The following is a 16,110-nucleotide window of genomic DNA, read 5'->3' as shown; positions in this document are numbered from 1 at the left end:
TTCATTACTAATTTACCATGTAAAACCTCTTCACTACTTATTTTTCATCTAATTGAGAATTTAAATTTGAATAGAAGTATGATTTGATATGAACTAATCATGTTCTTTCATCAAAATCCTTTTAAATAATCCTTCTTATCCAAAATTTCTGTTTTCATAAAATTTAATGAAAAAATTTCAATCTTCAATCCTTTATTTTTATAAATTTTCATCAAACTCAAATTTAATTATCAATTTGATAAAAATATTTACATATATATATATATATATATATCTCTCTCTCTCTTAATTCGATAACTAATTGATAAAAGGATTGAGGATAATTTTAAGTACTATAGATTGGAGATCTCTAACAATAATGCTAGACTAATCATATTTTTATATAATAAGATTTAAATGTGCAAAAAAAAAAAAAAAAAATTCAATTCAAGAGAAGTAAAAAATTGAAAATGGCAAAAAAATGTATGTTCCCTCAGTAAAACAAGTAAATAAGGATTCAATCACAGATTGATCAGAATTAGCATGGTCATCAGACTTACAAACATCACAGGGAACATTAAAAAGCTCAAACCCTTGTTTTCTATTCACAAAAATTATAGTAATAAATCAAAAATCAAAAATCAAAATTAAAATAAAATAATAACATAAAAAAAAAGTTATGAAGCTCAGATAAATGTTGGATAGATTCTATTCCCAGGCCTTAGTCTCTAAAACCAAGGCCTCATAATGAGCTGGGATTAACATTTATCATCATCACACCACCGTACTTTTTGGATCTCGAATTTCACAAAATTAATTACTAAAAACACAATGTGAATAAACTAAAAATATAATTTTTTTACACATTCTCGCTTTTCTTTCATTTCCTCACAAAATCGAAGATCCAAATTCAGATCAATATACATATCTACGTAGTTCATATATATATATATATAAATAGATAGAGAGAGAGAGAGAGAGAGAGACCTAGGCTAAAATTTGACTAATACAGAGACGAGAAGTGAGTGAAAGGTTTGGAGTCAGTAGAAAATTATATAAAGAGATCGATTGGTTAGGGTTAGAGTTTATAATGGGGACGTCAAATCTATGATTTTACAAATATGGCCCTGGAGGTTTAGTTTAATTACTGGACTGAGATTACCGCAACTCTCTTAATGGAAAAGCTAGGCATGTTATGGGTTGGGTATAAGTTTGGGCCGTGAGGGTCTGGGCTTGAGCAAGCCTGTTGAGACTTGATCTTTTTTGGGGGCTAAGGCTTTGTTTGGTTTGCTTTGAAAGTCGACTTTTTAATGGGCTTTGTTTGTCCCACTGAAATACAAAATAATGGGCTTTTTAAAACCTATTACGGGGGCTTTCAGTGTGGGTTTTTGACTTTTTATAACTAAAGTCTCGTTTGGCAACATCAATTTTTAGCTTAAAAGTCAAAAAATTAATAAAAAAATTAAAAAACCAACAACCTATAACAAAAAATTAAAGATTTTATTATTTTTTTATTTTTTGCATATCTTTTCATAAAAAATCAAAAAATTATCTTAAATATACTAGTTTTTTTACATAATATTTTAGCCAAAAAATCAAATAGTAACTAAAAAATTCTATTCCCAAATGAGGCCTAAAACCTAGTAAAAAAGAGTCAAATTCTACTTACACTACAAATCTAACCCTAAAATTCAAAAATCTTTTTTATTTTTATTTTTTGCATAATTTCTAGCAATGTTGTATAGGACAGAATGCTGACCAACTAAGAAATAACTTGTAAATAAGATGAATGTTATTGAGATGAGAATGCTATGGTGAATGTATGGCAAGACTAGAAAAGATAGAGTTAGAATGAATACATTTGTGAATAGGTAGAAGTAGTATTTATAGAATATAAACTGAAAGAGAATAGATTGAGATAGTTTAGTTATATATACATACTACGACATATAAGACTTTTAGCAACCAATTATTTTGGTCCCTAAAACCATTATTTTGGTTTCTATATGGTTTTTGTGACAAAATTAAATTCTTCATTAAAAAAATTACTAAAAGTGTGTCTAGAAAAGTCTTTAGCGACGAATTTTTGAAAGTGTTGCTGAAAATAACAATTAGCGACTAATTTTATATTGTCACAAAATATTTGATTTTACAAGACTAAACATTTGGTCGCTAATACTTCGTCACAAAATATCCCAATTTGGTTGCGAAAAACAAAATAATGACATTTTTAATGACAATGATATTTGATCGCTAAAAGACAAATAACTTTCTCTACAACACATTTTCATTGCTAAAAATCAAAGTTGGGATAGCTAAAAATGCATAAAAATTAAATGTCATCCAATCATAAAAAATAAAAAGAAAAAAATTGACATCCACACATCAAAGACACTCTATTCCCAAATCATAATGAGTATATAGCTCTAAGTATATTCAAAGTTTCCAAACTCAAAAGTTTCCAAAATGCTTTTAAAAAGTTTCCAAATTCAAAGTTTCTAAAAATTGACCTATCAAGTTGCAAACTCAAAGCTAGTATCCTTGTCAACTGGTATGTCATCACTCATCCTGGAATGGTGCAGTAATTGATATCCCATTCTTCACATATTTTTAAAGGACTTGTAGAACAAGATAATCATTAGAAAATTACACCAGTTCACATTGTTACATTCTAAACTTTTTAAATATACAAGGATCATTCACCTAATTAAGAAACTCATTTTTTATTTACTCTGTTTAAGAACAGGGAACCTTGCCTAAATACATTATACATTATTTTTGCCTCAACCTTAGATTTACTATTGCAGCGTGTACTGTTTGTTGTCATATTGTAGGCTCTCTCCATTTAGGTTGTTGATTGGATATCCATGTTCACTTCCTTGTCAGTTTTTTTTTTTTTTTTTTTTTTTTTTTTTTTTTTAAATAAAAATAAAAAATTGATAGATTGACAGACTGAATTTTTGGAGAGCAAAAGTGATGCAAATGTATAAGCACATTAATTAAGTTGATACAATCAAATTTATAATTAAGCTTCAAAAACACTCACAGGAAAAACTTTCAGAGTGTATTTCATAATATTTGGATCAGCAACCCTTCCTTGACTAGGTGCCAGAACCCAAAAAAAATGCAAATTCAATGATTGGTGGTTAAAAGCTGCAAGAAAACCGGATCTGAAAAAAAATAATTCACAGTTGCATAAATACTTTGGCAGTAAAAGTCCGAAAGAAGAAGAGAACACAATATTCAGATAAAGTCTAGTAGGCCTAAAGAGAGATGAAGACTTAATAGTTTGTTTTCCACAAGGCACAAATCAATCATCTAAACTGAAATTATTACATAAATTGGAGCTCTGCCAGAGGTAGAAAAACATAAAAGAACATAGGACTATTATATGCTTGCAATGATACATATACATTCATAATACTACCAAACCACACCCCCCTTAACCACATTGCCAGGGAAAGAGGGGTGTTGTTGCATTCAGAAGAAAGAAACTAATAAAGCAATACGAAAACCATTCATTCAAAGAATTTGAAAAAATATATAAAAAATTACTCATTTTAAAGACATGTAAAACAAACAAGTACTAAGACTTCATTTCAACGGTTCTCATTCTTTCAAAATAAATACAAGGAGCAGTGGCAGAGTTTGTATCCGAATAAGAGATCCTAGGTTATATCTTCCTCAATTGATCACAGTCCCCTTAGATTGTAATAAAGAAGCTTTCTTCTCTAGCAATTTTACACAAGAAGTTAAACCTTACTAAAAATTTCAGAAGGGTAGACATTCTCAATAAAAGAGTTTTGTTGCCTAACTTATAACCAAATCTTATTTCAACCCTATAATTTACTATCTGTGCAAAAGAAATCACTCATATAAAGGGCACAAGGTGGAAATCTAAACTAGAATGACAGCATATATAACACAAAAATACAGATTCAAAATAGTAATCGAACAGGTGCAAGAAAATTTCAAATATATCAGACAGATTAATCCCATATAGTTGTATTACAGACCTATGGTTGTAAAGAGATCAAACAATTGAAAATAACAATGTTTTGGCACAGTAAGGAAATACCATCCATGTCATATGGGGTGGAAGGAATTGCAAGTAACAAAATGAAGCAGCAGTCAATCCTGCACACAACAACAACAACCACTCACACACACACAAAAAAAGAAAAGAAAAAGGATAAATGATAAGCAAGCAATCTAAACAAGAGAAGAAAAAGTTGGTAAGGTAAGATTCTATCCACAAATCACAGACCTATAACACCTGAAGCAAATACATTGGGGATTGAAACATTTGTGTAGATTTTCAACTGTCATAACTACCACCTTCGGTTCAAACTCATTAGAGAGAAGAATGTTTGAAGACTTGACATCTCTGTGAATGACCGGCCCAGAACATTCATTGTGCAAGTAATTTAGGGCTTCAACAATTTCAACAGCTGGTTTGAATCTCAATTCCCATGACAATACAGATGTTTCTTTGCTATTACCTATCTCAGAGATCAACCAATTAGCATAAATTTCCCATCCATCCTTAAGTAGGCCTGTCAATCCGAATCCGATATTGGTCATAAAAACAATCCAAACCCAAAATCGATCCAATTCTGACAAATCTGATAAAAAAATCATCTGAACAGAATTTTTGTTAATGGATTCGGCTTTTAGATTAAATCCAATCAGTTGACAGGCCTATTACATAGTAATGGAAAGAAGAATATCTCCAGAGAAGATTTACCATGTAGGTTTTCCTCTAGATTTCCTCCAGACAAGAAATCATAAACAGAGATTAGTTCATTGTCTTCAACACAAATCCCAAGCAGAGGAGTGATGTTTTCATGCTTCAATGAGCTCATGACATCTACTTCCTGTGTGAAATCCTTACACGCCTCTTTGCTAGACTTCAACACCTTCACCGCCACCCGCTTCCCACTTGGAAGAAGCCCCATGTACACATGATTATACCCTCCATTATCGATCAACTTATCTGCAATCGAACCACAAGTTACGCACAGAATGCAATTGAATTGGAAACGCATAAACCTTGTCAAAGAAAATTAGAGGCCAAAAGACCTAAAGAGAATTGAGAAGTAGATGTTTTAATGACATCATAGGCGAACCATTTGCAGCCAGATGAATTTGTTTTGATAAGCTTGTCCAGATTCTCTACCACCAAAGAATTTTCTATTTCAATTGAACTAAAACTGGCCTTGGATTAAGGAGATTCGGGTGGAGGTCGGTTTGGTAAGCTCATTACCCATTGAGCTACAGACAGTTTTTTTCCTACTGTTGCAGGCGGAGTCACTGGAGCAGTGGCTATGCGGAGCAAGGGCTAACCTGGCCTCTCCTCCGCACAATGCTCCATGACAAATGAAAATGAACTCGAATGAAATTTCTGGTGTTTCTGTACAGGACTATTGAAACTATCATTTCTCGAATTGCAAATCACTTCATGACTGTGTCTTGGAGTCTCTGAAGGCTCAGAATCACCAAATTCAGACTGGTTATCTAGTAGTGATTGATCTCAAACAAGGTAACAACTTGGCTTCGGATCTCCTTTGCGACCTAACATAATCCAAAACAAATTCAAGAATCGTTTAGACTACGTACATCTTACTCTTCCCAAATCCCATTTTAACAGAAGTCTCGTGCTTTTTTTTAAGTAGCTTTTCAAGAGAGAAAAATTGTACCTAGAAGTCGGTTACTGGAAGACCACCTGTAAACAACCTTGCCATTGTAGGATTCAACATCATTTTAATTTGTATGATAATTATATTATCACAATATCTTTAATTAAGCAATATAGGGCACACTAAACAAGATTAAAAGGTTCTTGATCCTTCAGCAACGTCAATGTCCAACAGACCATATACTCTAGAGAAATACATGTCAATATTTTATCTTGGTTTTTGGCTTCATTCTTTCTTTTGGGCCCATGAAAATCTATGCACATTAAAATGTACATAAAGTTCCATGAATAATGTCAAACCAAGTGAATAGGTCATACCAATCACTTTTGCAGATAAAAAGTAAAGAATATAAAACATAAAATTAGCTAAAAATATATCAATACTACAAAAATTGATCAGTAATTAGATAGACATCTCACATCAAAGCGATAAGGCTTGTCGAGTTGATTTTTAAGAATTTTTATTAAAACTTGTTCTTATGTTTTTAATGGTTTTGCTAACAATAACACTATTATAGATAGCAAATTATTTTAATTTTATGTTGATGGAAGAGGATTTTCATGTTCTGATCAATTTTGTTTTTCTTTAATTTTCCTGTGTTTTCTCCGTAACCAAACAGAGCTTCTTTATCTGCTAGATTAGGCACATGAGGGTATATAACAACTAAAGCTGTGACTATAAGTAATAGGGTAATTCGAATCCAATTTTTGAATGAACACAGAGGAGTATATATATAGATATATAGATATGTACATGTATATATGCTGTGTCTGTGGAGAGAGAGAGAGAGAGAGAGAGAGAGAGAGAGAGATTGAAAACACACCAAATCGCTATTGAATCCAAATCACTACAATCTCTGTTAGAAACCAAATCGATTTACTCAAACTCATATATATCTACAAAAAATTTAAAGAAGACGAAGAATAAATGATAATATAAGGTCTCAGAATATGTGTATATGTGTGTGTGTGAAGCTAAAAAAAAAATGATAGAAAATCTCAGAAAATTGTGCATCAAGATGAAAATTGTGCATCAATATCAAGATGAAGAATCAAACCACTGCTTAGGAATGGCAACGGGCCGGGCCGGGGATCATACTCCCCGTCCCCGATCCCCGATGGTAACAATGTCCCCGTTCCCGGGCCCGATCCCCGACGGGGGACCTATCACCATCACCATTCCCCACCCCGTCCCCTAACGGGGATCGGGTATCCCGACCCCAAAATTCCCCGCTCAAAAGAGAAAAAAAAAAAGAAAAAAAGAGAAACCGAGATCGTCGGATCGACATCAACATCATCAACAACAACTACAACTACAACAACAACAACTACAACTACAACTACAATTTATTTCATCTGATCATCATCAACATCAACAACAAACAGTGAGATAAAGAGAGATAAATAGCAGTGAGATAAAGAGAGACATCAACAAACAGAGAGATAAATAGCTATGAAACTCAGATCTCGGATCGATTTGCTCCGTCTTCACCTTCTCCAAGAGTGCTCGGAACTGAGAGAAAAAGAGGCAGCAATGGAGAAATTGTAGACGATGGTAGCGGGATCGCCTTTGGAGACGACGGTGGTGGCGGGATGAATCAACAGTGAGGCTGAAATGAAAATGAGATTCAACCCTAAACATATACATATATATATATATATATATACACTAATGGTTGCCACACCATAAATGTACAATTCAAATAAATAACAATAAAATAAAATATTTATCATATATTGTGTATTAGTTGAGTGGTAAGAATCTTATATATTTGAGATAAGTTTGAGATTTAAATCCCCTTATTTTATCTATCTAAATAAAAAAGTAGACACATGGAGATACCGGTGTTCACTTTATAATAGTACTAGCGGCTGGGCACACGCGATGCGTGTGCTAACTCGTTTAAAATTATAATATGATTTTGATATTATTTTTTCTAATAATATACATATAAATCATATGAATAATTATGTACAATGTAACATTTGATATTAACGTATTTGATAAATAAAACATATGTACATTACAATATGTACACGTGTTTAAAAAATTGAAATATTTACTAATCTTAACTAAAAAAATTGTACAATAAAAATTCATGTAAAATCTAAATTTGATAACATGAGACCGGAGATCCTGCAAATCCTACAAAAAAAAAGAAAGAAAAATATATAAGATATATTTATTATAAGATTGCTAATAGTATACATTGACTAAAATTATATTGTACGTTATGAGGCATAATTATACATAAGTTTGGTTTTATAATTGACTTATTATGTATAAAGACACAAAAGGTGATTATTGTGTTAATTTTTTGTAAACAAAATCTAAAAATTAAAAACTTACATATCGACATAGATTGACATCGTTCATATCAAATGTCACGTTCAATGATCTCTTCAAATTGTTTTGATGCTATTTTTGCGATAGATCTATGACAACATTAAACTACAAAAAATAAGATGGAATTGACCGAAAATGAAGTACGTAACTTTAGTTATACATACAAACCTATAAGTAGATTACCTTGTAACAATGTTGCACATATTTTTGTAAGCTTTCAATTTTTGTATCATTCGTTGCTTGTAAAACTGAGGAAAAATATCTCACAGTAATGTAAGTTGATTGTTTGACAAATTTATAAAATCTAAAATTAATTTGTAAATTCACAAATATGAATATATGGAGCGTAGTAGTAAAGTTCATAAAACTTGATTTTTTACCACATATATGTCCATATTGTCTTTGCTGCATATACTTGCTCTATCAGATATGATAGGATTTCTATAAAAAGATTACAATAACTATTAGCAAATGTAACATATTGAAATTATTCATATAAAATGCCACAAACACATTATCATACCGATGTTGTCGTTGCCTCAAAAGCTCTCGCACAATTAATTTTCCCAATTGTTTTTTATCAACTTTAATAGAGACCTTCCATCCAAGACTGTATATGGAGAACTGTTTGACCTGCATTAATTTAAAAGATATAGTCAAACTCAAAATATATGCGAATATTGTCAGATTACAAATCAAAAATTTTAAAAACGTCATTTTTTGAACATAAGTGAAGCCAATATCTGATTTTTAACTTTCTTATCTGCAACCATATTTGCTTCCTCTTGATAATTCTCCCAAAGCTGAAGTAGCTTTATTTTTTCAAGTATGCCTACAATCAATAATTATATGAAGATATATTATAAGTATATTAATTGTAGATTTTAAGAAATCACATAATATAAGTTGAATAAGAACATATTTAGTACATACCTCATGTATCAATAATTTGGTAACAAAACGTCTTTGTAGACTACATTGCGGGTATACACTCCTTCTTCATTATTAACTGAACCCTTTTTAACCAAGACTTTCGTTGTTTGATCTGACACCCCTCGAGATAAAGCAACATATAGTTGCCCATGACTAAATACATGATCCGGAAAGTAAATTCCCACATGTGGAATTGTTTGACCTTGTGATTTATTTATCGTCAAAGCAAAACTAAGGCAAACTGGAAATTGTGTGCGAGTCATTTCAAATGGAAGTTTCAAGTTTTCCGGAGCCTTTAATGGAATGCGATGTAGGAAAACTCTCGTGCCTTTGAAATGTCCTGTTAAAATCTCTGAATCTATGAAATTATCGTTCAAAGCTCGACACAGTAGCCTTGTGCCATTGCACAAACCAGAAGAAGGGTCAAGATTCCTCAAAAGCATAATTGGGGCTCCAACTTTCAAATGCAATGCATGTGGAGGCATTCCTCCTGGTTGAAATGGAATTTAAAAACTCTTGTTGATACAAATTTTGGGTATCATTTTCAACTTTATCAAATGAGTGGTACACTCTTGATTCTCCTGGAAATCTCTGAATGATTTTCTCATTGAGCTTGTCGACATCTTCATTGCGAGGAGTTATTATGTCCCTACTAACCATATACTCGGCGTCAAAAGAATGGTTTATGATATCAGGATAAATTTCTTCTAATAATTGAACTATTGATTCTTCGCCATTCCATGGTATTGCCATCGATGTTGGTACTTTGATCATTTCATCTATAATGGTATGTTGTACACCATTTCCAACAGATAAAAGAAATTCACCAAACTGTTGGTCATTTATAGAGCGCATGTTTTGCTTTAAACGAAGTATTTGAATGTGACTCCAAAGAGGTGATTTGACTATCGATGCAGCAATAGTTTCCGCTTTTGTACCTTTAGGAACAACTGGAAGTACTTGTCGAAAATCACCACCAAACACCATAATTTTGCCACCAAATGGGTAATCAACACCAGTGATGTCTATGAGTGTTCGATTCAAGGCTTCAAAAGCATAACGATTTGTCATTGTAGCTTCATCCCAAATGATGACCGTTGCACGTCTAATCAGTTCTGCCAAATCTGATTGTTTAGTAATGGAACACACGGACGAAGCCTCTGGATTTAAGGGGATCTTGAATCTTGAATGGGCTGTCCTTCCACCAGGTAAAAGTGTAGCTGCAATTCCAGAAGTTGCTGTTGCAATGGCAATTCTCCCTTGACTTCTCACTGAGGCCAATAGTGCACGATATAAATATGTCTTTCCAGTTCCTCCTGGGCCATCCACAAAGAAGATTGCACCAGTATTGCATTCCACAGCCTCCATGATTGAATTGAATGCTAAGTGTTGATCACTATTTAATGTGGCAATATAATTTAAGTCTTCTCGAGGAGTTACAATGGAAAACTCATCTTGTATGACCTTTGGAACTGTTGAATTATCATCCAAATTTATTGTCATCTCAGGCAAATCGTATTCTGATATGTTCTTATTATGCTGTAGTAGGAGACAGTTTATATCTTGCAGGGTTTTGTTAAGGATATACATATTATTCATACTGTTTGAAGATATGTAATCTTCAATCAAGTAAGGATAAATTTCATCCCACAAACTTCGCACCCCTGTTGGTACACAGTAAACCAAAATTGTAACGAACAATCTCCTTAAAGCCAATGGCATGTGCATGGTTGCAGCTTCTAACAAACATTATCGTATGCTATCATCATGCTCTAACAAACCATGATGTTCAGCTGCTTGTTTAAAAGTTGGGTACGCAATTCCATTAACCATTAACAAATGATCGAATGATTTTGGTCCTTGGATATGATTGAGTAAAATTCTCAAGTAAAATCTCTCCCCTTCTGATGGCGAAACTGTGTAAATTCTACCAATTACTCTTTGATGGTTCAATCTCAACTGCCAAATCTTTGCGCTATTGCACCATCTATAGTGTTGCGGTATCTCTCGATATAAGTATCGATTTGCAGTTTCATCATCAACATTTAATTGAAAGAATTGGGTAAGCATTGTTCTGGAATAATACTCATCGTCTAAAACATTTGTGATGTCTTGGAACGTATAAAACCTCACTTGCTGCTTATTTGGTAAGTGTATTTGGAGGCGTTCTACGCTAGGAGTCATTTTGGTCATTGAGAATTTGAATATTTTCCACAATGCTTCTGGAGCACAAACCCATCTTCCATCTATGAACTGTTGTACTTCGTCATAATTAGGACCTTGACGAACTTCTAGTGCAACACGGTCAGGCCCTTTATAAACATATTTGTATAAATACTTCACACTTGTAACACTACTGCAAATTTCAAGGTTGATATGACAATCATATTTCAAGAGCAACCATGGGTTGTATGGAATGACCCAACTATTATCCACCAAGACGCTTGGATTACTCTCTACAGGAACTGACTCCCCTTCTCTTCTTCGATAAATAGGATATGAATCGTTTCCAAGTGTAGTAATTGAAGAAAATGGCTTTGGGAACCGTCTTTCGCACCGACCATTTGTCATACACGGGGACCGTTCGTTGTACATTCCACATGGGCCATGTATCATGTGTTTCAGAACTGCGCTGTATAATCTAGGCTCTAATCTCTTGTCTGGAATTTCAGCTCTGACAATGTTATCATAATCATCAGGAGTGCGTAACTTATCATTTTCATCCAAAATAATGACCATGTGGGCATGCGGTAAGCCTCTTTTCTGGTACTCAATAACATATGCATATGCCAGAACCTTCCCGAGCACATGTTTTGTAAGAATGTCGGTCTTCATCTCATCAAATTTTGAATGAAATATTCTTGTTAGCAAATCAGGACGATCATGTGGTGACTGTCTAGGTAGCAACTCAGCTTTAATTTCAGGCCAATTTGGATTGCAGGTCATCGTAAGGAAAAGATCAGGTTTTCCATACTTTTGGACCAAAGCCATTGCATCTTGATATCGCTGATACATGTCTCGTGGGCTACCAACAAGTGACGATGGCAATATTGTTCTACGACCAACATTACCTAAACAAATATTTCACAAAAGGAAAAAAGAAATTGTATGTATGAATATAAACAAACATGCGTACATGTAATTGTAATATTGTACGTGACAATTTGTACCTCCAGAATTTTCACCAACATGTATTGCATCTAGAAGACCTTGATAAAAATCTGCTCGAATGTGATTCTGATGAGTACGTATCCATCTTAATTTGTTGGACTCAATTTTCACGTAATTATCTACAACATACTGCTGTAAGAGATGACCTCCTCGAAGAAAAAGAGATTGATCACCAGGGCGAATCTGAATTGATAGTATTTCAATACTTATAAATAATTAAAAGTAAAGATTTTATACGAAATAATTATAGATTGAATAACTTCGACGAAGTAATTTTTTAATATTATGTATACGTCGTTACCTGTAGCATATAAGAATAGAAATCACAACATGTTACTTTTCTGCCATCATTGCTTCTGGTATTTACATCCCATCCATATGAACCGTAGGGTAACAACAGAGGATACTGTAATGGATCATAGTATCCGACAATATCAGAAATATTTAGGAGGTGACCACTGGTTGATTGGACAATGATATCTCTTGGTTTTAAATTTCCAGCTTCTTCGCCACCTACTAAAACTGCAACAACTTCAGGAGCAATAGGAAGGTTGTATTGGGGCCTATTACGTGGTTGCTCTTTGATTTGAAGTCTGCATTCATGTATGTCTGGACGCTGAGCCAATTGGCGGAACGTGTGTACAAATGGATTATGAGTATTTAAAATATTCTTTATCTTGTCAAGCAAATCCAAGTGCAATTCTTCATTTTCAGACATTCGATTCTCATTCTCGTGGTCAGTGTCATAAACATACAGTTGCAAATATCTCGGTCTGTCGCTAGAATTTGGTAAGAGACTCCCAATCTTATGATATATGGCTCCTTGTGCACGAAACGTGTACACACCTCGAGTTCTTGTTACTAAGTTTTCATCAACATGAACACCCATTGAAGTGAATGAGAAAACATGATTGTAAGCTCGAATATTTTGTCTAAAATGATGACCTTCCACTGTTTGGTCAGAGAAAATATCAATTATCTCATTTGGAGCTGTTACTGGTGGCAAAATAATTGTTCCATTATTACAACACATGGTAGATGTTTCACAGTGGAACAATCTTGCGTTGCAATGTCTACATGTAGTTGGAGCAGGGAACTGCATTCTTTGGAACCTTTCACTTTCATGAAAATTTCTTGCACAATTATGATAGCTCCTATGGATAAATGATCGATTATTTGGAATATCTTCATCACTGAAAGCATCCTGATTGTGGTCGACATGAGGGATATTTCCTATAACAATACATGTATGATGTATGGGTTTATTATTAACACAGTAGTATTTATTTGAAAGTGTTTGAGTTTCATGTTGAATATTAAATGTAATTGTACTGCATATCATATTTACGTGATCATATTTTTTACATTTATTGTAAAGGTTGTTTATTTTGTAAAAGTACTTAAACTAAATAAATTATTTGTACCTTCCATCTGAACTTCACGAAGATCTTGTCTGTTGCCACTTGTGCTTCCATGCTCATACGTCGAATGAGTAGGTGCATATCGCGGTAAGTCGATACGTGCGAGTGCAGTCATTCTACTTTCCCATCTAAAAACATTAGTCGCAACCAAATTGCCTTCTTCGTGAATGGTTGGCAAAACTGTTGCTCGCGGCCTACGCCATCCTGTTCTATTTCTTCTTGGGATTGCATCGAAAAAGTTTAACATGCATCCTAGCAGTTAAAATTATAAATAATAAATTAAATGAATATTAATGTCAAAAGTGTAAAAGCTTACCAAAAAAAAAAATGTTTATAACACTTGAATACTTACTACTTGTTTGTGCATTCGGCATATTATGTACTTGATTTGGATGAGAAGTTTGTTCCATATTTTCAGATATTTGCCTTCTTTGTTGATAATTTGTTCGTCGCCTTGCAAGTTGTTGTTCGCGTTGTTCAATAGTCAAAGCAGCCTTCCTTTGTCTAGCGTAATTACGCCAACTTTCCCTTTGAATTTCCCTTTGTTGCACATTAGAGGTCGCACTTTCTTCACGAATAAACAATCTTCGCCTGCGCTGAGCAAGACGACGTTGCTCCAATCTTGTTGAGCGTTGTTCAGTGCTTAAGTTTTGAAGGCGTAACTGTTCGAATTCTCTTTGTGGTTGTTCAGTTTGAGCATTTCGTTCCGAAGCTGAGCGTTGCCTCCTCTGTTGTAGGTATAAATGACGTCGTTCACGATTTTGTTGTTGTACATGTCTCAAATTTGATGTGTCAGGGTAATCGTGATTCATTTTTCCTAAGATTGTAAGCAAACTAACACTTACGTAGATGAAATCCGACTATCTTTAAAATGTGCCTACATTATATAAAATTATGTAAGAGGCAGTTATAGTATATTCACAATGCGACTCGTATACTCACAATATAATAAGCTTTATATTTTTATGTAAGTGTTTTCATATGTTTATTTTTATATTTTTATAATGCATATTATTTTAAGTACTAATCTCATTTTGTGGAGAATTAAATAAAATTGCAAGCGAAAGAGATTACCTAGTAATGATGAGCCAAAGCGTGTGCAACTTGAGATATGATTTAAAAACATACTGAATATAAATTTTTCAAACATTCGATTAAATATAAAAATAAATAAAAAATAGAATTAAAAATACTTACAGTCAAAAGAGAAGTAGAAGATAAGTATTAATAAAACACGACTGTAGAAGTTATTTGTTCTGACAATCACAAACACATTACGTAATAAATATAAAAAAATCATATGAAATTTTGGGACCACTGAATTCTTTCTTGTCAAAAAAATACACTTCAAAACAAACATATGAATAAACAAAGGGTTTTTTAGAAAAGTTACAGTAAAAAAGAACCACAATTCAATATTCATAAATTTTGTTTTATTTAAAAAAATAACAGTCTTAATTTTTTGTTAAAAAAAAGTTTTGGGGTTTTTTATTATTTATATTAATAGTTAATTATTTTTTTTTGTATATATCAAATCTTTGTGAGTGTTCCAAGAGTATGGGTTTGTGTTTTGGTATTTTGTGTGTACCATTATTAATTACATTTTTTATTTTCTTCATTAAAAAATAAAAGAAAAAAAACTATGTTATTAGATTTCTTAGAGAAAAAATTGACTTTCCTTCGTTTGTATTTTTTGCAGGTTACTTTTTGACTTCGTGTTGTTCAGATTAAACAATTTCTCGATTGATTTTCTATCGACACCTATTTACATTGATTGTAAACATTCTATATGAGTGTTGGGTTTGTAATGCTTGAAACTTGAATAATTCAAATTAATTCTATTTGGGCTTAAACAAATGTGTAATTTCTTTTTCTAAGCTTAAAAAAATCAAATTTATAATTTCTTTTTTTTTTATTTTTATGTTTACTTACAGAGTTTGTGATGGTCAGAACAAATAACTTCTATAGTTGTGTTTTAAATTTTGTGGGTGTGTTTAAAAAATTTAGTGTTCTTCAGTATTCTTAAATTTTACATAATTGTAAGTGTTTTGAGAGTCTTGAATTTGTATTTTTGTATTTTTTGGTGTATTACTGTTAATTATACTTTTCATAGAAAATAAAAAGATCCATTATGTTATATCAAGTTCCTTTTGAAAAAAAAAAAAAACACTTATATTGTAAGTTTATATTCATTTATATATATATATATATATATATATTTAAAAAAATATGAAGCATAAAATGTGTGTAATTGTTTAGACTTAGACTTAAAAAGTTTGGGATTTCTTTTCCATTTGATTTGGACTATGTTAATCTATGTCAAAATGTAATTTTTAAATTTTTTAGTTTCATTTATAAAAAACTTTAATAATATTTACATTTTGTGCCTTTATATATAATAAGCCAATTAGAAAACCAAAATTATTATTGTACTCTATTAGTCATGGATTCCTAGAAGACTTCTATTTTATTTGTTTAGCTTCAAGACATCTATTATCTTTAGAAAAACACCAAAACTCTGCATGACAACAATAAAATAATAAAAAAAAAACCTCAAATAT

At 32.3% G+C, this 16,110-nt stretch overlaps 2 protein-coding genes and 2 non-coding genes across 4 annotated transcripts; all 4 read right to left on the bottom strand.

Annotated features, from left to right (window-relative positions):
• Window positions 1-465: 465 nt before the first annotated feature.
• On the bottom strand, window positions 466-555 carry LOC114293813 (small nucleolar RNA snoR53Y). Its single transcript, XR_003640205.1, has one exon. It is a non-coding gene; the product is annotated as a small nucleolar RNA snoR53Y (small nucleolar RNA).
• A 102-nt stretch (window positions 556-657) lies between these two features.
• On the bottom strand, window positions 658-763 carry LOC114293812 (small nucleolar RNA snoR69Y). The gene has a single exon (XR_003640204.1). It is a non-coding gene; the product is annotated as a small nucleolar RNA snoR69Y (small nucleolar RNA).
• A 2,173-nt stretch (window positions 764-2,936) lies between these two features.
• LOC114293808 (protein kinase STUNTED) lies at window positions 2,937-5,510 on the bottom strand. Its single transcript, XM_082870219.1, has 5 exons — window positions 5,326-5,510; window positions 4,727-4,975; window positions 4,247-4,535; window positions 4,058-4,116; window positions 2,937-3,149 (listed from the first exon to the last, which is right to left on the bottom strand). The coding sequence occupies exons 1-5, from the start codon at window positions 5,351-5,353 to the stop codon at window positions 3,112-3,114; spliced, it is 663 nt and encodes a 220-aa protein (XP_082726345.1). The 5' UTR covers window positions 5,354-5,510; the 3' UTR covers window positions 2,937-3,111.
• Window positions 5,511-8,055: 2,545 nt separating this feature from the next.
• Window positions 8,056-14,361, bottom strand: LOC114293797 (uncharacterized). The gene is made up of 11 exons (XM_082872235.1): window positions 13,902-14,361; window positions 13,553-13,801; window positions 12,430-13,361; window positions 12,128-12,311; window positions 10,739-12,028; window positions 9,416-10,621; window positions 8,780-8,856; window positions 8,548-8,657; window positions 8,405-8,465; window positions 8,208-8,272; window positions 8,056-8,113 (listed from the first exon to the last, which is right to left on the bottom strand). The coding sequence occupies exons 1-11, from the start codon at window positions 14,359-14,361 to the stop codon at window positions 8,056-8,058; spliced, it is 4,692 nt and encodes a 1,563-aa protein (XP_082728361.1).
• Between the last annotated feature and the right edge of the window lie 1,749 nt (window positions 14,362-16,110).

The sequence above is a fragment of the Camellia sinensis genome, chromosome 5, assembly GCF_055761805.1.
Source record: "Camellia sinensis isolate YWXY chromosome 5, ASM5576180v1, whole genome shotgun sequence".
Classification (NCBI taxonomy): Eukaryota; Viridiplantae; Streptophyta; class Magnoliopsida; order Ericales; family Theaceae; genus Camellia; species Camellia sinensis.
Note: the sequence above shows the minus strand (reverse complement) of the source record. Positions and strands in the feature narration are given on the sequence as shown.